Consider the following 23,864-nt stretch of genomic DNA (forward strand, 5'->3'; position numbering starts at 1 on the left):
CGGACCGTGTGCAGTACATACGGGTCCATTAGTACGTAAGTGTATGTGCGTTTGTGTGGCTTGGAGGTGGAACAAAGAGATTGGTTTCCCTCCCTTGAACGGTTGGTTTAGTTTGCATAAAACGACTTGGTTACTTTTCGTCTAGCACTGGCAATGGTTGAGTGCGAGAGAGAAAGAGCAGATAACTAGGCCTACCTGGGTTGTAAAACCCACTTCTGCAATCTGGCATGCCTCTTGTGCAAGCTTTTTAGCAGGAAAAAAAGAGGGAAAATGCTCTTCAGCGTTCCTGTCTGGATGGAACGTAATGGGATCGGTGGGTTGTAAATGGACTTTCAGCATTCCCCATGACTCCACAACATGAAACACTCATTGGCGGTTGGTTCCCAGCCAAATTCATTCCATTCGACGACATTCAACCCCAAATATTCAGATCTCTCTCATCCGTCATGACTAGATTGGCATGAAAATATGCCAAATCTGCATTGTCTAGTCGACAACGTGGCAAATTGGTTCCTGTGGCCAGCTGCACCAAGTTCCCAAAACCACAATCAACAGTCGACGCACTGATAGAGGTATAATAGTCCCAATACTATCTCTGGTCCTCAAAACAGTATTGCTCCCTGGAACGACGACGAAGACGACCTTTTTGGTTCATTGAAAGTACATCAATCAGGGTCCAGGAAAGGCAGTGTGTACTAGAGTGCGCAGTGCAGACAACCTAAGAGCAAACGATGACGTCAGGTTGTTAAACTGGATGAACGAGGATGGCGAGTTATCACTCCCTCACCACAAGTGATTCAAAGAGTAGGAGACAAATTCAATAAAATTTGATTGCTTTAGCATAGTATGCACCTATGCCATGACTCTTATATGTAGATACCTGCACAATCGATCCCAGTCGTCGCCCGCCTGAACCGCCACCACCACCAGTTCAAACACGCAGCAGACCTTGTGGAGTGGAGTACGAATCTGTTTGCGAAATGCAAGTCAATGAACTGTCCGATTTTCCTGGTTTGTTCTCTTTTTCTGATTTAACCCTGACAATTTCATAGGACCATGCTCTTGCTGCCTCCATGGTTCCTCTAAAGTCCATCGAATTCTCTCGACATCAAAACGAACGACTGAGTGTACGCCTCCTTTGGTCAGAAACTTGTTTCTGGCCCCGACTACTCGATCCTGGTATCTGGCCTCCTCAGGCCTTTATCATTGACTCAGTGGAAGACATTCGTACCCGTACACGTACTCTACGGTAGATTCAGTCCCAGTTCTGCATGCACGCACTGACCCGGGGGGGACGACTCCAACCTATAGCGATGACTTCCCCTTGGAAAATGATCATTGATCGGATTGATTCTACCTATACGAGGAGCATGGGGAGCAAAGATTCTCGTCCCAGTTTCTCGTCCTCTGAGAACCAATCCAGAGCTTCAGCACGCCTCAGTGGACCGAGTTGAGTGTCCAGGTGCCAAGTAGGCCAAAACTTCAATTGTATGGTGTACTCGTATGTCGGTACAACGGCTTCGGCTGCTCATCCCTGTTCAATGTTCATCCTGCGAGATCCGTGACTGCATGCAACTTTGCGCAAATTCGCACAGATTGTGCTGTCCTACTACAACAACAACTACTAGAACTAGAGACTACCACCACCACCACCACCACCACGACTGCTAGTGGGGCCATTACTCCATCCACACATGAGTAGCAGTGGTCTTCGGGGCGTCTGTCGGCGTTCGCAAAATTCTGTCTGCGTGCACTAAAACAAGAGAACCGAGGAAACGGTCTTCTTGGGTCTGTCGGTGGGTGTCGTCGACGACTGTCGATCGAGGAGATCAGCTGCCATTCAAGTCTCTCATGCAGGGACAGTGGGACACTTCAAACCCATGTGTGTGTGTGCGTGTGTGTGCTCCTAGTACGTGCATGTGTACATACTGCTACGTACGTAGGAACGAACACATAAGTAGTGAGTTGTACGTAGAGAGGGCCATTATGAGCGCCTCTCAAGTCCAACTTGATTCGGGGCCAGCTTCAATTACATGTGGCGGATGATCGGTCCCAGTCGGTTGGAGTGCTTGTCGCTCGTCTTCGACGTCGTCCTCGACGTCGTCAGTGAAGGGGTCGAAGTCGTCATCGGCGTCATCGGTCTTTTCCTGACTACCAGTGGAGTGAGTGCGAATCTTGGCCAATTTAGCCAGGATTCGCAAACTCCGGCTGTTTCGCAGACGGGGCCGGTGTCTACTGTCTGTGGTAAGACTACGGACAGATAAGGAGGCTTCTCTCGTCGGACTCAGAGGAGTCGTCGTAGTAAGACTTGAGAGCGGATCGTGGTCTGCTTGACTGTTTCTCTCTTGGATATGGCCTCGATATAAACATATTCTGAAGCACGCTTGGGAGCCAACTACACACTACAGTGTTCTACAACTACTAGTACTACTACTACTAGTACCACTAGTACCTCTTCTACTACTACTAGTACTCCTAGTAGCGGTACGAACAATCCAACGTACTGGCGCGAATCTTTCGACAATACTAGTGTGCGGCCAGTAAAATATCTGCAGGAGTTAGATTTGCCAAAGTGTCTGATAAAGGACATTCACGTTGGAGTGCGAAAAGTTCTGGGTGTGTTTGTGTTATTTTCTTGTATCAGGAGAAAGTCCTCCTGACTTGTCAGATCCTGTGAGATCATGATGAAGATGATGATGATGGTGGTACCGTGATTTGTGATGTGATTGGGACCACCCTCCCATAACTTTGGCAGGTATAAACACGTGGAACACGCTGTACACTTCACCTCTTTTCTTGTGTCAAAATCCTTGGACTTGTTGGATGCTCCCGTGGAGCTCGGATCAACATGTCGGATCCCTTGTGTGTTCCAACCTGTGAGTATGACATATGCGTACGATCAGGCCCTCATTTCACCGTGCAATTGAAGCTAATTGGCCGTACGAAAGACACCGCCAAGCTAATATTGGGTGCCTCATCAGTTAAGAAGCCTTCTTCATCCCACTCTCATCCAACGATGTTTCGCCCTTCCAAAGTGATGAGGCTTTGAAATAGTTGTCTCACATCCTGAGTCATCTTAGTTTGACTCAGATGGCAAAATCGTTCGATGACCGCGGCGAACCCACGGCAACCCTGTTTAGTTCAACCTCTCTTAAAGAATCGTCAGTATAAAGATAATGATTATGACGTAATGAGATGGACTTTTCGACATATGGTCGCGAGTGTAAACCCTCAATTCATTTTGCGATTTCCTGACCGTAAAAAGACACCCCGTTAGAGCTTCTTGCAAGTCGAAGTAGCAGCTTGTTTAATGCATCTCGTCTTCTCTCGAATTTGTCGCTGTTTGTTAGAAGAAAAAATTGGTAGGAGTCCATGGAAGACACAGAGAGAAAGAGAGAGAAAGAGAGAGAGACGGGGTAATTACATGGATTCAAGCCCAGTGTGCCAATTTGAATGACTAGTCAATTAGTGTACGTACTCGTTCTTCGTTACATCGTATGCGCTTGCTGCAGCCTAGAAATACGTTTAAGTTGTGTATGTAGGGCTAACCGAATTTGCTGCTGGAAAATAGCAAGCTCAAAATCTGGGCTTTTTGCGAGGAATTCAATTTAGGCCAATCCATTTCAAAGCTATTTGAGAATCTGTTGTGAAAGATTTCACTGCATGATGAGTTCAATCAACCATGCGAACAAGTGTTGCTCTTGGACGGAATTTTTAGACCTTTTATTCCATGTGCCACCAATCATCATAAACTAGAATTGGAACTTATTGTACTTATGGAGAAAAAATTGCATAAATTACTCTGTACCTTAAGCTTCAGTTGCAACTCTTAATGTTTTTGCAAGTTGGCCAACAAACTCGAAAACACTCATTGGCATGGGCAGTGTTTTTTGCGACCAAGGAATATTGTACCATAAAAAGCTGTTACACCGGTGTACAATGGCCCTTCAAGTCTATTTCAAGGCCGTGAGAAACTAATTGATATCAAATGTGTTTCCGAAGAAACATAAAACAAAACTGTCAGAAAAGGACGTCGATTATAGGAGGTCTTGTTCGCACTATGATTAACAACAGAGGGCCATTTATGTTCGGAGAGAGTGAAGAAATATGCAATTAAACGTGGACAAAAGGACAAGAAAAACAAGCCTGATTGCCATGCCAAATCTGAGTAACCTTCATTTGCAAATCCGTTCTTGGAGACAGTAGAATTGGTCATAATTGGCACTTCCTGAAACGCAAGACTTGTCCCAGAAAAGAGCCTTATCGTGGTCCCAATTATCCAGAGGTAATAATCCCTTATCGAGATTCTTTATAACAATTTTTTCAACGTAACCTTAGTGTGATATTTTAACAATATTCTACCTGACCGTCCCTGTCTTGTCTGAACCGTTCAGCTATGCCTTACGACTTACAGCTGATTAGAAACATCCACAGAGATCTCTGCCTTGGGTCAAAGCCCAGCTTCATTTTCGTCAATAACCTTGTACAGCACCCCTAAAATTGTTACTTACTGTACAATAGGGCTAGTCAAGTAAACGCGTTCATGGGCAACTGACGTTTTTCCACTGAGTAAAATCAAAGACAACATGCCCAGCCAAACCGCACTGTGCATGCATTGGATTTTGACATTTTTTTCCATTTTACATGCTTGTCTAGGCAATTAGCATTGTGGTATTGAGCCAATTTGACTGTGCATTAGCTGATTAACACCAAACATGCTCATTTAGTAGGGTTTTGTACCACAACTTGCTCAAAATCACTCGATTATTGAAAATTCAATGGGCAAATGGTGCGACTTGACTGTCATGTTTGTCTTAGTTCTCTCTCCCCAAAATCAGGTTGTCGTACCACATTTTTCCTTGAATTTCTTTTACTTGACATCCCCTATAGATCAAGATCAACATTTCTGCCACATGAATTAACGTAGGTAGGCAAACTGTTAAAGATGACTGCTCTTGGTCACACTGGATCATCTTGTGCTTTCCAAGCATCGATATAAGTTGTGCTTGTTGGTGGGTGATGAAGGACTTGCCCAAATGAAAAGAGAAGACAATAGCCAAATCTCACCTCGTCACCAAAGCGTGACTTTTGTCATCCATGGTCGCCAATCTTGTACTTTGAAATGGTGTCAATCCAGTTGATCTGGACTCTGGAGATGTGATGGCAGACTGTTAGGATGCCATAGCTTTGTGAAGTGCCATTACCAATCGGTTTTCCTCAATGATCTTTCAAGCCGTTGTCTATTTTGAACTACTGTCTCATTAGAAAGCCTGCTCATGAATCTATTGACTTTGCAACTCATTCCCTAAGATAAGACACATGAAATGGGATGAAGCAAATATTTCATTAAGTTTGAACACGTCAGCCAGCTCATTGGCAAAAACACCCTAAAACGCCACATGACGTGTCCTAATCATGTTGATGTCACTTGTAGGTTCCAAATCAGACATTTGGTAGGACGGCAAAGACTTTCAAGGAACATAGTAATTACATACAATGACCCTTCTCAGTACCCATACTAACAATCTTACACACTTGACAAAGAAATGACAGTCTAATAACGCCTTTCCCTTCTGTCTCAACAAGTCTCCTTTCTGTCTTGAAAGTAGCACATGTTTGGCTGTTGCTTTGCTATTGGATATGAAGCAGAACGTGGGAATGTGGAACCTCGAGAATCATTTAAGATGCCCCACTCGAGTGTTGTACTATATTTGGGTCCTATTCAGTTAATGCATTCTCATGGTTCATATCTTAACTTCCAGAATGGCTCAGGTGCCATTTGGCGTTATAAGGCCAACACATAAAAACATGTATAAATGTGGCCTCTGGGCCCGTCGCCTGTCTGGAGGTTATGTTCCTTGTTCCACGTGCGTTCCTTCCATTGAGGCAAGGACGACCAAGGACGAAGAAGAAAAAGAAGGAGTAGTAAGTGAAAGGAGGGGGCCAATTGGCTTCAAGGGCCCTGATATACTAGACTCAGGACCACGTTGGAAGAACGAGTAGAGGGCGACTAGGTTGGAGCTTTACTTGAGTTTTTGGGTGAAGTCAAGTAGATATTTTACGACCTTGGTTTTACCCACCCAGTTCATATGCCATATATTCCCCATGGACGAGTCCTTTTCTTCATCAGGGCCTTCTTGGGTGCTCTTTGGTTCCACTCGTGAAACTTGATCAGATCAGTTCCTCCAGATCTGTGAATATACATATCTCGAAATCCGACAAATGGGTCACTCTGAATATGTTTTATGGCTACCGGAATATATCTCAGACCTGTCAACGAGCCCTCTGTTTGTGTTAGATGTTATCCGTTCGTCAGTCTTGGCGAATCTGGGGCGCTTTCGGAATTTTCCAGTTTCTTCCACTAACACCCAACGAACCCCAACTACGTACTGTTCATCGGATTGGGAGCGAAAAAAGAAAGAGAGAAAAAAGAGGCTCAGACTGCCAGACATCTGGGCAAAAAAAGCCGAGTCATATATTCCGGACTTGCACTGAATTAGAACACCCATCCAAGGCAAAGAAGCTCCGGCCTGATCCTCCTATCTGGGGATCCCTAGTTGGCAAAAAAACGGAAGCTATTTTCTGGCGACTTGTAGTAGGTGGATCCCAGGGCTCACAGTCATATCTCTTGGACTATCCACCATATCCCTGGCCATTAGATTAACTCGCGCTTTAACATGTCCCATTGTGGCATTGTTGCTCCAACGGAATGGGTTTAAGCGCTACCACATGTGCTTGGTCCGTATTTATTCATACACAACGGGCTTCAAATTTATTAACGGCTCTGATGCCGAGCATTTGTGTTGATACCAGAAAAAGGCTCTCAAGCCTCCCGACAAAAAAGGGGTAATGATCAAATTGCCATTCCCAAGTTTGAACACTTGGTGTGAGTCAAGTGCGATGGGACAAAGGATGATCATGACGATGATGACAATGTCCTGTTACCATTAGGAGAAGTAGTAGCAAACTGGATCATAAGATCTCGACGGGTCTTACATGTGTGCCAGGTTTCACAGCCATTTACTTATCCATAGCTTAACCCGGACAAGAAGACACGGGAAACACGTAGTTAACCTCTATTTTACGCCTGGCTTTCAATGAGGAAAATGACGAGACCTTGTTCGTCATGGCAAAGCCAGCAGAACTAACGCTGCCAGGATCAAAAGAACATATGACATGGCACTTTTATTTGCCACCAAAAAATGGCAGATCTTTCATCCTTCTCCTCCTCCTCCTCCTCCTCCAACCCCTGGTTTGTGGATTTTTCTCCGGCTAAAAACCTTTGACCACGGGAATGGAGTAGCTCACATACTACGTATATACCCCTTCACTGCCATGCTACTAACCTTGAGTGCCCTCTGACTGGCGACTGCGGTTGCACTCAAAGTGCATTCGGCTCATTGAGTCTGAGAAGCAAGATCGACTGAATGCAATGTCCTGCATATGTTTCTGTACTGTACACAGGAGGAAGTTTCTGCTATCCCACCCTATACGATACGAGCTAGCCCTTGTACATAGGTAGTAAGTAGATAGGGTATATGAGTATATGAGTGTGTGTGTGTGTGTCTACCAAGCGGGACATTCAAGTTCTTCATCATCATAGTCCTTAAGCCTTAAGATCGTTTGCCCTTTGTTTGTTCTATGTACGTGTGAATGATATGTCCGTTGTGCTAATTTTTTCGCAAGACTGGCTTACGAACAGGAAACAAGAAGAGTGGTCTCAGGCACAATATTAGTATCACTCACCTGAAATGCAGTGCTTGTACGGACGTATGTGTATTACATAGAATGTACTACGGCATGTATGTACAATGAGACTACCAAGTCTGCTGCACTTGTAATAGCTCTGCAGCGAGCACGTTACCACGTACTTCCATCAACCTGAACGTGTTTTTATGGATAATGAGGCTGGTGAGGGAAATTTGTCTTGAAGTCTTGAAATCGGCCTGCTTTTGGAATCAACCAGGAAAAGCGGATTAAGTGACTTGTAATGATTATTGAACGATTCGCCATTTTGTCGTTTAACGGATCAAAAAAACCCGGATTGATAACAAAAGATTTATGACTGGTAGAACTTGATTGCTGCGTTGCTTTTGGGAACTAATGAGAAATTGGCCCTCCCTTAAAATTTTCATTAATCGGCTTCTGTTTTTACGTGTCGTCCGTCAGCGATGCGCTTGTCGTTAGTTCGGTCTTGTGTCTTAGTTGTGACCAAACACTTTTTTATGGATGATGATGATAATTGGTGAGAGTGAAAAGCCGTACTTGTGTGGCTTCCAGGCCAAATTGGCCAACAACTTTGGTGTAACTGTAGAAGAGTACTGCTCGGTTGCCTTTTTTATCGTTCATCTCTTGGAGAACAATTTGGGAAAAATCTCTTTTTGCTCTCGATTTGCGTGATGCAATTTCTTTAATTGATGGTCCAGATCTCCAATCCTAAGCTGGACTCAACGAATTGAAAAGAAAAGCTAGGGCTGCGAAGTCCTCATTGAAAAGCGAGTTTTTTTGATTGATTTTCAATGGGGAGAGGGTTTTTCTAGAGGGCGCTCACTCTTTTTGAGGAAAAGATTCTTTGAATAGTTACTCCCTGAACAAAACGGTGGGTAACCTAGTTGTCTCCGTCTGAGCATTTGAGAAATGATCAGTATAAGGAAATACTTTTCCGAATGCTGGCAAATGGGCCTAAGAATGAGAAAAATAGTCTGAAAGCTTGGTAAATCGGGTCGAGGCAACCTCAATGGATGAAGAAGTACTTGAAGGGCTCCTTCTCTCCCTCTCTCTCCTCTCTCTCTCTCTCTTTCGCTGGCTTCGTCTCACCTTGTTGGAGAGGAGTTGGTCAAAAATGGAATGCCAAATATTGGGGTACCTGAAATTTTTATTTTCAAGTTTGGAGAGGTGCATTCCTTCTCTAGGTTTGATAAAAGTGCATTCATTCCAATCCCAGGCTCGCTTTGACGTTCATCCACACGGTGCCCATTAATCCTAGAATCCGCGAATATCGCTCCGATTCAACGATAATTAGGTGCCTCTCCCTCACCAACCCGCCCTCTTTCTATGTACATTTACTGTACATACAGTATGTGTAGTGGAGTTAGCTGGCTCTTCCTCTCTTCATCCCCAACCTCTATGATGAACATCACATACATTTGTATACCGAGTCCTGGCGAAATGCATCATCCATCCCCGGAGTGTGAGTGGCGTGGGTTGAGAGGCAAAGTTCTATTACAAACTCTCCAACATTATAGCCGCCATCAACCCGTCAAAGTTGGGTGCTCTTGAGGCCATCTTGAGAAAGGAGATTCTCCCCAAACACCCATAACTCTTCCTTAGACTCAAAGACTCAAAGGCGAACGAACGAACGAACGACTCGGGAGTTCACTTTGGGCTTTTGTAACCAAGGCTCCTTCATCCCTTGCCATTCAACCCCGTCCATCGGTCCGGCCACTATTGGGCCGTTCCTACCCCCCCCTCCCCCCACCCGGTCTGTCTGTTCTCCCGTCTGTCTCGCTCCACCACATACACTGTATGGACGTATAGTGCCGTACATATGTGAATGGGAAAGAGAGAGAGTACCGTTGAAGCACCATTGCAAAAATCCTCCCCTCATTTTTGGCAAATGCCTGCTTCTCTGGGCCACCTTCCTTCTTTCCTTCCTCCTTCCTTGAGAGCCGTCATCTCTCCCCTTGATTCACCTTGTCCTCTTGTCCTCCCCCGTCTTTCCAACCCTCTGTGAAAGAGCTTCGCGAAATGGTGATGAGGGGAGTACCACAACACACAAAGGAGGCCGAGAGAACCAACCTCTCTCCCCATCTCACTCTTTCTTTCTTTTTTCTTTCTTTTTCTTTCTCTCTCTCTCTTTCTCTCTCTCTCTTTCTCGCCATATTCGTACAAGCACCCCCAACTCTCTCCCTCCATATCCCTGTTCCTCTTGGAGTCTCGGTGCTTCCAAGATTCGGATTGGGGAGGGTTTTGGCCAAAAGTAGTGGTGGTGGTGGTGTTCTTTGTGCCAAAACCCGCCGAGGGCCTCTCTCCGGTGGTAAGCGCAGGTCTGAGCGCAAAAAGAATGCAATCCCACATCCCCCTCTGGGTGATCCCGGTGGGCGTCGGGAGGGAGAAGGATCAGAGACACGGCGAGTCTGCCTGGAAAGCAAAATGGACCGCGGGGTTTTGCAACACTCGCCACCCGTATTCCGGGCACGCATGCACCCACTAGCGATCAAGCTATCACGCACATGTGATGTCACCCGCGCCATGAGGTACAGAGTACTCCGCACTCACTACATACGGGCAGTTGTCGGGGTCGGAGAAAGAGCTGCAAGGAAATGAGAGTGAGTGAGACAGCCGTCCGAGTGGTGTTGCTGCTCTAGACGGTCTTAACGAGTCTGCGAGTGCGTTTTTCGCAACAACAGTCGTCGCGCTGCAAGAGCGTCTCGAGCGTCTCGGGCGTCTCCTCCATCCACAACATTCAACATTCGCTCATTCCTTCGTGCCTTCGTACGTACGGTCGGTCGGTTGTTCGCTCGTTCTTTGGATCTGTCGCCGATCGAGAATGACTACTTCCATTCTGCTGCTATAGTACAGCCGTTCCGTCGGGGGTCCCAAATTGGCAAGGGTTTTAAGAGCAAAGGGAAGGGTTGGACACGACGTTCGTGGATAAACTAACTGAACTGGCCTTGAAGCCAGGAGGTGGGGGGGGGAGTCTGAACTCGCTCCGAGCGCACGTGTTTTGCGCCAGACAGTCAGGAGCGCGCTTTTCGCAAAGGCTTTTTGCACGGACGAGCAACTGGAAAACTTGGGGAGGGAAAGAGAGATCATTGCCGACACAATCCTATTTTTCACGAAAAAGAAGAGGACCGGCGTATACTTGTCGTTTTATTGTAGTCCTGTCTGCATGCTTGAAGCGAGCAAGTGACGTTCTGGCAAAAAAAAAGAGATCCAAATCCACTCTGAAAGTGTGCAAAACACAGCCTCATTCGGGAATGTAGACTCTACTGGCAGTTTTTCGTTCATGGACAACGACATGAACCCGATTGTGAAGTGTTGCCACACGGTGAAACTCAAGCCCCTTCCAAACGAAGTCGAAGTCGTCGAAGTTGTAGTAGTAGCTGTCTTCGTCCTACTCCTTCTTCCAAGCCCGAATGTGACTTGGATTGTTCAACCTTTTCGGGATCTGGAGTGTGTGCTGGTGTCTCTGGCCCTCCTCCTTCTCCTCCTATTCCTCCTCCACCAATGTTGTTCCCAGCCCAAGGCCGGCCTGAAGAATCAAAGTCCAAAGTGCAGAGCGTGAACACTAAACGATAGTGTTACCAAGTGCAACCCGACGTCTGCCCCCCCGTCCTCCTCGTCTTCCCTCTTCTCCCCATTCTTCCTCGCCAAAATCTTTAAGGACAGACAGACGAAAGAGGGAACGAAGGAATAAGGAACAACGAGGAACAAGGAGGAACGAGAAAGAGCGAGGCTTTCCCTCTCACTGGCGAGTGTGTGTGCGTGCGTCGACGTATCCCATTCTCTCAACTTTGGGAACAGAGAGAAAGCCCGTTGTTTTCCACAACGGCCTTATTCGGTACGTTCGAGTGTTCACTTGTACTAGTAATAGATAGTGGCAGTAGTAGAAGCAATAGTAGATAGACACCCAAGTGATGACGATATCCATGGAATCGCAGGGACGCCACGAGTGTCCTCAGGATGATTTTCTCTCTGTGTCTCTCACTCAATCCTCGTGTGTGTCTTGTGTGTTCTCGCAGCATGAGTTGCAGTCCCAGAATTTTGCCAGTCACTCTATTACGAAGCGTACAATGTTGTAACGACACACTCACTCCCTCACTCGGTGGGAAGTGGACACACACACACAGACGTACACAAACCGAAAGACAGAGAGAGCTGAAGACCTCGCGGTTCCCGAACCAAAATCAGCGTCGAGGATTGCCGCCAAGAGCGGGAATCCAATCCACCCAATGACGGATTTGCGTCTGAGGATGACACCTTCGGATGATTGTTCGTTCGGGAGTCTCGAGGCTCTTGACAAGGATGCTTTGACTGAGGCAATGTGGCACTCTGGCAGACTGATACTGATGCTGATTTGTACTGTACAATCAAAGCACGGACGACTGTCTCTATGCAGAGCTTGTTTTGACCAAAGATTCTCGGCTAGTAGTAAGCCACGAATATTTGTTGTGGTTGTTTTTTTTCCGTCTGTAAACGTCTCAAAGTGGTTGGAGATTGGCAGTACTCCGCATGAGCGAGATCCTAAATGAACTGGAAAATATGTTCTGCATTTCCTACGTGCAATTATGACTTGGAGCGGAACTTTTTGACTGGCAAACAAGGTCAGGATTAAACTGTGCTGATAAGAACTGGCTATCTTGAGAAAGAACAACAAAGTATGAGTTTGGGATTTGCCAATTCAAATCAGATCGCAACTGAGATTAGCTATCTGTTTCCAACAATTTGTTTGTTTCAGCATTTGAATTGAGCTTTTGTCTTCAAGAGTACTTTCTCCAGGAAGCTTCTTGTACAGTAAATGGTAGATGCCATCCGTGAGTACGTATTGCATGATTCAGGAAGTGACCACAAACTCATAGAATTACAACCATATTGGTTCAATCCTCGCAAACCCTTTACTCAGGTCCTTGCCAAAAGAATGTTCTCGGTAATTACTATTCATCATTGTCAAAGTCCTTATTTAAAACCGATCCGACCGTCGAACAAAAACGAAAACGGCCAAGTGGTCCTTGAACACCATTCTGGTGCTACATGACGATCTCAAGACCCATTTCTGAAAGCTGTTTCCTTCTGGGGTTATTCCTTTTTTTCCTCCATCCTCCATCTTCCATCCTCCATCCTCCAATCGGCAGTTCGTTTCAGTTCAACTCGATTCTCAAAGCTGGACAAAGACTAGGACGAAAACGTATGTTCCTGACTAAGATCCACGGAGCTAACCAAGAGACAAAGAGAGGAGACGAAGCCAGTGTAACTGTAATATCTAGAATATCTAGAATATCTAGCCAAGGGCTTCTTCTTCTTCTTCTTCTTCTTTCTTTCAGTCTTCACGGCCTTTCCGTGGGATGGAACACAAATGGGTGGGATAGCGTGTACTTGCTTGGGTAATCTAGAAATATTTTGTACATTCGGGACAAGATCTTCTCCAGCTCTGACTCAATTCCGCGAGTCCGAACGACCGGCTATCTCTGTTAAACACAGATGGGCTGCCAAAGGAAAACATTCGCCAATGAAGGGAAGGGTTGCTCCTTGTTGGCTGCGCTTGTTGCATTGACAAAGGCCGTAAATACTCTCTGAACGAGGCTAAGCAAGTGTTTTGCCACTCATACGGGCTGTCTTTTTGCCAACCTGTGTGAATACAAAAAGTCGGGCTAGTTACAAACTTGTCCCGTCATGAAGCGTTCACTTATTCACCATTCATCCACTCCATCAAGTAGTGTGTGAAAACCCAGGTGGAACAGTCTCCAGGGAACATGAAGGCGTCCCCGATCAGGAAAGGCTCTTCGGCCCTTTCTGATGTTGTCCCCCATTTTGGAACATATAAATCAGAGTCTCAACAAGACAAATGCAGTCTGAAGATTTAAGTCTTATCTCCTTTGTCTGCATTAAATCTTCTGTCCTCCAAGTAGAGGTCCATCCATGCTGTAAGTAATTCTGTCCCGTACTACTGACTGCTGTACCATCCACCAAGTTCTCGGGTAAAGCCCAACCAAGACCCACCCTCCCAAGAGTGAAGAGCGAGTGAGAGAGAAAGAGAGCAGCAAAGCTAACCCACAATTGCACCCACTTTCTAATTAGTTTTCTGTCCCAGATCTGTGTGGAGCAACTGGAAAACCAGAAGCAGGCTCTATTTCATGATACAGCCAAGTAGGCTCAAGCTCGTGGATATTTGAACAATTTGAGAATCTGGGCCAAAACGAGAAAAACAATATTTGGATTGTGTCGAATTGGATCAATGTTGCCCAACGTCGCTTGCCTTATTTGTTTCATCATGATTAATCTTTTTAATTGTCCTTTAGATATTTGCTCGATTCGATCTTAGAGAGTGTGTCTACTTATGCTCAGTGTATGTGGAAATAGTTGGGAGCAATCGAAACTTGGAATATTTTAAAATGATATGGCCCATTCTACCCTAACCCTAATTGTTGGGTAGTAACTTTGTGTCAATCTATACGGACAATCTAGAGATATGGACCTCAGACGGCAGCAAAAAATTCGTATTACCTAAATCATTCATTGCACTCGATATAAGCGCTGAATAATTTCAAGGCATCTTGCCACATACATTTGCTCCTAAAATCTTTCTCAAGGAACTCAGGAGCGAGGGTCAAAGTTATGTTGGAACGACTGAATATAATTTGAATCTTGGTCAACTAGATAGACGTTTGGAAAAATAGTCTAAAATAATTGTTTTACGTGTAAGTAAATAAATATTCTTGCAGTAACCTAAACTTAATTGCAACAAACTAGGTTTATTATTTTACAAACCTTTTTTTGAATAAACCAAGAGTTGCTCCAACCAAGATTTGGCAAATGTTGGCATGAAACCCGTCTGTATTTCATGTTTCTTGATCACCTTGTACTGAACACAATCATTCTTCACATTTGCATTGCTCAAATTTGCTTTCATAAAAAATCGCATCCATTAAAGTACTTAAATCATACATGCGAAACCCTTGAAAAGAAAACCATTCATCAACAGCACGATTGGATACTAGACAATATCGATTGATTAGTCGAGTCATTCCATGAACAAAGCATTTATCAAATATTGTTAAGGTACACAAAATTTCTCTGACTTAAAAAGACAGATATCAATTATATAACTTTACTCATTAAAGTTAACACATTATGCTAGACGTTTTTTGTACCTTGCAAATTTCGTTTTAGATATTACAACCATTGGTTTGATACTGAAAACAAAATAGATTTTGCATCACTTTGCAAATTTTCCCCATGTCCTTTTGGAATGTGGATATGAAGAAGTGAATTCCCCTTTTAATAAAATCCTGTTGACCATTTTATTCTGGTTCCTAATAACGAGGAAATAGTATTTTGAAATCAGCGATGGAGGAAAGTAATCAAGCCAGGTATGCCCCCATCATTGTGAAATAGAAACGTTCGGGCTCTCAGAACTGTTCGATGGCATATTATTTCAAAATCAAGAAGTCTGAGTCAAACAGGTTAGAAACCAGCTTGGTTTTTGCCAGGTGGAAAGTGGTCTCTGACCAAAGTTTGATATCAGTAGAAACTGGAAGAGACGTAAACGTGGCAATGGATTGGCAAATCTTGATACTTTACATCTTGTTTGCTATCGACTTTGAAATGTAGGCAAATGCTGTCTTAAATTGGTCGCAAATTGGAACACTTTCGATCTCGCAGTAAGCATGAAACGGTTTGGCGTCTGAAGCCTTAAAACTTCAATACTCAGGTTTAACCTCACGAATATGCATGATTGTCAATATCATTATCATTCTTTCTTTTGTTGGATTAAGGGATGAATTGCCGGAACAGACAGTGCGATAGAAAGTAAAATGATGTTGGGTTGCAAAACTGGTTGGTTGTTTTGGTGATGGGTTCCTCCCGCAGTTTGGGAATGAAGATTAGTGAAGACAAGTCTAGTTTAGATTTGAAGCATCTTTAACTGGCCAGTTTATGAGGTTCCAAATGATCTCGCTTGGAGTTTGATTAGCGTCGGAAGAACGAGATCAATAAAACCTTTTGGAATTATTTTAACAGCCTGAATCGGCGGCCGAATCGCCGACTTCTGTTGTTGCGAGTACTGACTTTTGAATTTTTCTCTTGTTCCAGCTGCAGAACCCTCTTAGGGTCATGAGGAGAAGTTTCGACTCTGAGGACCCAAAGGCACACATCAATAATCACCGTCGTCGATCATCCAACCAGTCGTATCCAGACTTCCATTCATCGGTTCAAGAGCCCTCCCCGTCCGCGTCTTCATCCTCGACTTACGCCACCAGTTACCCGTTCGATCCCAAGATTGCACCCAGCAACAGGGTGATCGACTTTGGTGCATCCTCTTCGACCTCGTTTCCCTCTCCTTCACCAGCCAAAAGTGCATGGCTATGGCCGACAATCTCATCACCATTGTGCACCGAAGGAGAAGTCGGTCCAAAGAGGGCGAAGAAGCCAAATGACCTCCACGAGGACCGCATGACGTCCTCCGCGTTTGTCGGGACGAAAAGCGTAGCAGCCAACTCGAATTCGAATTCCTCGTCCTCCGCGGTCGGAGGCTCCGCCACTGCAGCTCAACCGAGTTCTGACTTGTGTTCCTCCGTTGTCCCTTTTGTACCTTCCGTTAGACACGATCGGAGTGGTGTGGGTGGTGGAACATTACTTGAAGACTCCTCAGGCTTAACAAAGGGAGAGGGAAGAAAGAGAAACTGTGATTTCCGATGCAGCAGCCCTTCTCCTCTTACTTTCAGCAACGCGTCCTCGTTGTCCTCCCCTCTGGCCTCGACCTCGAGTTCAGTGCATTTTTCTGCACCAACGTGTGCACAGCAACAACAACAGCCTCTCCAAGAGCGGTACGTTGAAGAACAAAAACCTTTCGAACACTTTTTAAATAGTGGAACCAGGAACTTGGTGAATAATAGTGATTCTCTGAGAAAAAAGCAAGGGCAAGACAAAGTGGGATCAAATAGTGGCCAAAACCAACCCATCAACCAACCCATCAACCAACCCATCAACCAACCCCATCAACGCCAACACCAACAACACCATTCGCTTCAGCCACAACAGCAACAGCATCATCTTCATCAACATCATCAACATCATCAACAACAGCAACAACAGCAACAGCAGCAAAATCACCTTCAATCATACCCCAATCCCCCTCACCACCACCCACTCCAAGCTTCGAGTGGTGGCCACACTGGGACCAGTGCAGTCCTCTCGGGGCACAACGCAACTATGCAACCGGCTACTGATTATCTGAGGCCTTACATTCATTACCCAGCTACTGCAGCTGCATTGTACCATTCCGCTGCCACGATGGCTCCCACAGCTGCCTCCCGCCTGGAGCAGACCGGACTTGGGGATCGAACAGTGCCTTTTCCGTCAATCAACCCGCTGGCAGCCTCCCAACATCCCATTGCCTCGAACTACTCGCATAGGTATGACACGGGTCTACCAGCTCACCACCAAGCACTGTATTCGTCCTCGTACTCTGCTTTTGAATCTCCCTATACCTCCCAAATTACTCCCACCACCCACATCCCTTTGGGCGGGGGAGATTATGCCCAGCATCCCCAACAGCATCACAGTGCTCAACCACAAAATCAACAGCAGCAACAAAGGTATTTCTTGGCCCGGCCTCAGCCCACGAGGCTCCTGCCGGCTTCAGCTGTCTCAACCGATCTTGTCAGTCCCCAACAAACCCGATCTCAGACCTCGCCCTACTCCATAGCTGCTGCCAAAATGGACAACATCCTAAACAATAATAACAACAACAACCACCAGCACCACAACAACACCAACAACACTGGCAGTCCCCACAACCCCAATGCATCCTCTTCTCCTTCCACCAACATCGACAGCAATGGTAATCTGTCGCCGGCCTCCGATCGAAATGATGCCTCGAGTAATAAGTTCAGGTACCCAAGTGGGGCAAATAACTCAGTACAAAGCTCCTCAGCCTCCTCGCCCCCGCACATGGATCGAGGAGGAGGCCGAGCCATCACTCCGTCGTCCGCCCTCTCCTCGAGGGAGGGAACGCCCATGCCAAGCGCCAACAATCGGGATGAACCACTGGCACCCAACGTGGACATCTCCAAGGTGCAGGCCAAGGAAATCCAGCAGAACAACAAGCAACAACAAATGCAAACTTTTATGCAGTCCCAAGTCACGGCAGCTGGTCCCACAGCTGTGGGAGCCGCAGCTCCTTCTCTTGCTCAACAGAATTTTCATTTCGGCATGGGAGCAGCCAGTTCAATACCAACTAGAGGTTTTGTGGGAACCTCGCCGTCTTACTTCCCCTCGTCAGGTCCAGTGAATAGCATGTTGGACAGTTCTATTGCTCAAAGGCCACCAAAGCAGAGGCCTCCCCGAGAGGCCTCACTTCATGTCAAGATCGGGCGAAGACCGGCTCACCTTCCCAAAGTGTTGAAGTTCACAGACAAGACCTTACCCTCGGGTTGGGTCCGAAAGCTCAAGCAGAGGAAGCATGGCAAGCAGGCAGGGCGGTGGGACGTCTATATCTATAGTCCGTGTGGCGTCAAGTTTGCTTCAAGAAAGAAACTCAAAAGTTTCTTTGAGAAGAACAACCTCACTCATGACCCGGAAGACTTTGATTTCACTCCCTACGGAAGGCACATTGAATCGAGGACCAATCATGCCAGCAATACGAGTGGATCCAGCGTGGGAACGGTGAGCAGCTCAATAGGCACTCTGGACTCAGGTGCGGCAAGTAGGCACAATTCGTCAGGCAGTACCGGGAGCAACGGGACCCATCCGGGCAGCTGCAGCCCGGCATCGATTTCCTATTCCCCCACTTATTCCCTGAACAACTATATACCCCCCTCGATGGCATTCAGCACGGCCTCCACAACGACGGGAGCTGGCCTGATGCCCACAAGTGCGAGTTCCTTTGTGGACTACAATAATTTCCAATTTGATCCTCACATGGACAACCCCCCAAATGCGAATGTATTAGACGTTCCCCCCAACGAGTTCAATACCTTGGGTGGCGGGTCACCATTGCCCTACGCCCACTTGGGGCGTGGACACCACCACCCGATCATGAATAAGGGAGGGACCATGGGCTCGGAGTTTTTCCCTTCTTCGGAAATGGCTGACCTGATCGGAAGTTCCACTAACGAACTTCACAATGGGTACAGCAGTGACCTGAAGATGGGCCTTCAATCCTTGGGCGGCTCCCTCACTGCCACGAAGCTCAATGACGACCAGGACCTGGCTGACAAGATCAATCTCCCCAGTGAGAAGTCCCAGGGACCGTCAGCTCACCAGGTTGCCTCGACTGCTTGCTACAGCACTGCCATCTCTGTTTCGCCCACTTCTGTGATGGCCAATCCCACCCAGGCCTCCGTCAGCCTCCCCTCGGTGGCAAATTCTCACGGTCACGAAAATGCTCACGAGAAAGCCTTCAGCCTCGGTCGAACAATCAACATGCTTCAAGGAGGTCAGGAGGGCTTTGAAGACTCGTACTTCTACGACTAGTGAATGCAAACAGTTGAGGCGTGTCGTGGCACGCCCAAGCGACAAAAAGAAACGGGTGTTTTACTCTGATTATTATCTTTTCCTTTCCTCTTTCGCGAACTTGAATTACAATTGCAAGAGGATCTTGGTGATGCTCGAGCCCTCCCAATCCCCTCTTGACGTGTACCCACGCACGCACACACAAACAAAAAAAACACTACTGCCAAGGAGAGTAAGTACCAGAAGCCGCCATACAGGTCTGTTGAAAGGACCCTTGTCTTGGTTGAACATCATTCGCGCCGTTGGCATTCACCATTCGCTTGGTCAACTTGACCTCTGGAGGAACAAGGTCAATCAGCAGCTCCTGCCTCGCAAGAAAAATCCGTTGCCGATGCGTCTCTTGCTCCTCGCCTCCACCACGATTGTTCTCTAGGTGTTCGAAAGTCACCAACCTCTGTTGCTTCTACTCTCATCTTCTTCAAAAGAATCAAAATGTTTAAACTTTATGAAAGACACACATATGGACCAAGGAGTGATCTCTCTCTCTCTCACTGTCTCTTTAATGCTACCATCACCACCCTATAAAAACTATTCTATTACCATTTTCACTCCCTCCCCACTTCCTTTATAATATCCTCCCTCCCATGTTAGACATCACTAGACATCGGCGCCCAACCTTCATTCCCATTCCTCATAAATCCACATCACGTTTATCTGCGCCATAATTCTTTTGATTGTCATTCATCACAAACTGCATACCGAACGACTCGTCGATGTTCCAATTTTCATCTCTGAATTCTTACCATGGACATTGACAGCAAGAGAAAGAAGATACCAACCATGGCTAACCAAATTTCCCAAGCCCCGCATTGCCCCCCTACCTGCCCTCTTTTCGCCATTTGATTTTCATTGTTGAGTCTCTCACCTACCTGACTCCTCCGAGAACCTGTGTAGAACCAATGTTAGGAAGAATATTTTATGAATCTCCCTCCCTTGTTCCCCCGTCTCCTCCGTTTCTTGTTGTTCCATCAACTTCACCTCAGTGGTCCGCTTTCCTTTCTTGCCCAGAACCGCCGAGTTCTGTTCCCTTGATCAAGTCGTTGTGTGTGAGATTGTATTCCTGAGGCATTCAATGCCCACCCTTTTCCAAAGCAAGCGACCCTGGACATCTAATGTCCATAAATGCCATTGATATTACTACCCTACTACCACAACATTGTTATACTGCATCAATAATGCTATTCTGTACCTGGTGTATACTCGAGATGGCTCTGATGGCAACGACTTATGCCCAATGAGACGACGATGGTGATGATGATGATGAAGACGAAATCGAAGAAAAATCACCAACGATGAACACTACTTTTGCTGGCTGTGCTCGACATGAAAATTATGTGTGATATTTAATAAGTGAAACATTGCTAAATTTACATCATCTGGACCTGAGCTCAATGTCACTTGAACGTCAGAGTTCCGTTGAACCAGGCAAACGAAACCCAAAAATACTTGTCCTTGATTACTGCACTTGCAAGGACGACCATCACCATAACCTTCCGAATTGGAAAGGGGATATTTGATCCGTTCCTTATCTTTCTGTTATCATTATATTCTTAAATTTAATGCCGATGATTTTTTTTAGTCTCTTGCTTTCCTCTGTCATGTGCGTGATCCTTTAAAATCAAACTGTTCGAACCAACACTTGTCAGTCTCGAGATGTTTCTTATTCTTTTTCCATTCCGAAGAAAATACCAACCCAACCGTTTTTTGCCCAATCGCTGACAATTTACCCTGTCTCTCTTGAAGCCAATATTTCTTAGTATATTCACCAAACAGCATCACCACCACCACCATAACTAGTAACGGCAGTAACATGAGCTAAAGCTTTGGAATCCAACCAACAACAACTACTACTACAACCACCTCAACAACAGCCTCTTTTTCCTCCTCCACCTCCTCCTACTCTACTATCATTCTATGACCCCGCCGCTCGAAGAGCTCTCCGACCTCTTCATATATTTCTCCGCCGTCAAGATTTTCATCGACAATTTTTACAGTCCGAAACCCCAAGAAACACCATTATCCACTACAAAAAGAATCAAATTGCGGATTCCCTGTGAATCCGTACCAATATATATCCTCCCCTTTGTCCCCATGCCACTTTAAACATACCCAAAACAATTATTACAACAACAAGTACTACTACTTCTACTACTACTACTACTACTACTACTACTACTACTACTACTACCACCACTACTACAATCCTTGAGTCCCCTGTAAATATGCAATAGATAAAGAATAATGATAATACCACTATATTCTGTTAAGTCAGGTCAAACTGCGACTTTTGTTTGTTTCATCAGGCATACACAGCATTGTGAAAATCAAGAAATAAACAAGTTCTTAAGACATTATAAACTTACATGGGAGGTACTTCCATCCCAAGTTTTAACTACTAGAAGGTTACGTAAAGGTTTGTTCGCTCGAGGCACATTTGTGCTATAAAGCACACGTCATCTATTTTAAAATACAAGCTACAAGAAAAGCGGGACCGAGTCCTTGTAGTTCGATTCACGCTATGGTACTAAGTGTTCCTCAACTGACTCGTTGGAACTAAAGTTTATGCTTGTGATGGCAGAACCACTGAACTTCGTCTCTGTACTAGGTTTATCTTGGGAGAGCAGATGGTCGGATTAGAGTTAAAAAAAAGCGTTCCCATTGTCAAATCATCAGACTAAAGCTTGATGGAACATAGTGACTACATAATGCCACTCGGGTTTCTCTTTTCTGATTGGACTCCGCTGGTTTCGCCAACCTTTCCCCGTTCAGAGTCGACGTTTAAATTGGCAAGAAATTCGCTTTGAATTTTGAATGCTGGCTTCATTGAGACAATCAAGGAGAGAGGAGGAAAGAGGAGAGAGAAAGGGCGAAGCTTTTAAAAAAGACCCTCAACATTCAACCAACGACGCAGGGTGTGTTTGCGAAATTACTTAAACTGATTTCGACTTACTCAAATATGAAATCAATTTTGCAAATGGAATAATGGAATCAGCTTCCAGCAAAGGCAACGTTTCGAGCTAAGTCAGGAATTACATTCATGTTCCATTTCGATTACTTAACCTCAGGACGCGGCGTTCCATGAACAACACTGTTGTTCCATATTTGAATTTCCGTTCGTTGCAAACTACTCTACAATAACTCTCTCCCAGTAAGTGTGTTTTCCAACGAGAGGCACTAAACCTCATTTCATCTTTTAAGTATCCATTGATCCAGGTTCGACTCCTAGTGATGGAACATGGTTCATATCGGGGATCGATTTCGGGATGAGACGGGCTCATGTCCGGGTGGAAATAAAGGTATGCGTATGACACTAAGAGAACGAAAAAAATGGAAGTGCATCAAAGTGCATTTATGAGATATTTTTCCATAGCTCTGCTGGCTACGATGAGTCTCGTTGGCCAAGAACAAGTCACACTCGGATCCTCGAGAAATGCATTGACGTATTCACTCCCATCAAAGATTCACACACTCAATGTGTATCGGCGAAACTACGAGTCCCCAGTTGATCACGAAAAACTAGTTCCGTTGTGCCCTTTTTTGCATGATTGGGTTGAACCTTGTTTTTTTGTCCCTGGCTCAAGTGTCAACAGATGAAATAAGCTATATGCGTACTAGAAAAGACTTGCATGATCCACCTAACTTTGGGAGCTCATGCGGGTCGCAATTTTGCGAGACATGAGTTAGTGCCATATCTGATTGGATGGTCTTCGAGTCGTTAATGAGGACATGGACTGACTGGCAGGCTTATTTGACCATGTAGCTTCATCGAAGGAGGTGCCTGCAACTTTGAAAAGTTTTTAAATGCAAATGTCTACCTTGGAATAAGTGCGCATGTCAAGGGAAAACGGCGATTATTTGCAGCGTTTGCTACAACCACAATAATCTGTGGGAGAGGCAATCAAATCAGGAGCTCTTTGGAAACCAGCCCTATTCAATAGTAGTAGATTGCACCACTGTGGGATAAACAAATTTTATCTAACAAAGGACCTCTATTTGTCGTCAGCCGGAAAAGCCTCCACAGGAGTGACGTCAGGGACAAAGTGGGCGGATCGCTGTTGGTCTTTGTTCACGTTTTCATGCTAGGAGTGTTTAGTGGGACAGAAATTTGATATTCCAATGTGTAATTTGAACTATTGTGATAAAACATGGTAGTCAAATACCCGGGTGATTGTTGTTAAATGTGCCAATTTCAAGAGGAAATCAAGTCAAAAATTGTGATATTTGATTCTTTTGACACTATTGTACGTTTCGTTTAGCTTCTACGGCATGTGCAAAAATATCCCTATTCGTACATAAAGACTTACATAAATACAATGGAACAAAGAGTCGAATAGTAGGGCCAAAAGAATGATATTTTGGGGGCATTGGAAACCTCCCTTGATCCATTCGAATTATCTCGGACTAAGCATGGTGTTTTCGTAAAATCGTGCGACCTTTTGGGTCTTGATTTTCGGTGCCAGGTTCTGCAATTCGTTGCAAACCCAATGCAAACCTTTACCACCTACGAATCATTCCAAGTTCCATATATACGAGTATCTTATCTAGAAAATTCCTCTTCTAGATCGCTCTTGTGCTTAACATTTTTTACAACGTTTTCAACAACCATAAAATTCATTTTAGTTTAACTAATT

The 23,864-nt window shown here is 45.3% G+C and overlaps 1 protein-coding gene across 3 annotated transcripts; it reads left to right on the top strand.

Moving 5' to 3' along the window:
* Positions 1-2,120: 2,120 nt before the first annotated feature.
* LOC131889874 (myb-like protein AA) lies at positions 2,121-21,582 on the top strand. Of its 3 annotated transcripts, none has more exons than XM_059239087.1 (2): positions 2,121-2,876; positions 15,811-21,582. In XM_059239087.1, exon 2 carries the CDS (start codon positions 15,832-15,834, stop codon positions 19,192-19,194), a length of 3,363 nt encoding a protein of 1,120 aa, XP_059095070.1. In that variant the 5' UTR covers positions 2,121-2,876; positions 15,811-15,831; the 3' UTR covers positions 19,195-21,582. The 3 variants fall into 3 exon arrangements, with proteins under 3 accessions (XP_059095070.1, XP_059095072.1, XP_059095071.1); XM_059239089.1 differs by having other exon boundaries at positions 2,121-2,755; XM_059239088.1 differs by lacking the exon at positions 2,121-2,876 and adding an exon at positions 10,820-11,563.
* Positions 21,583-23,864: the final 2,282 nt, after the last annotated feature.

The sequence above is a fragment of the Tigriopus californicus genome, chromosome 11 (genome assembly GCF_007210705.1).
Source record: "Tigriopus californicus strain San Diego chromosome 11, Tcal_SD_v2.1, whole genome shotgun sequence".
NCBI classification, from domain to species: domain Eukaryota; kingdom Metazoa; phylum Arthropoda; class Copepoda; order Harpacticoida; family Harpacticidae; genus Tigriopus; species Tigriopus californicus.

Coding starts and splice junctions, on each gene's coding strand:
- LOC131889874 (XM_059239087.1), top strand. CDS start 15,832: ATGAGGAGAAGTTTCGACTCTGAGGACCCAAAGGCACACATCAATAAT.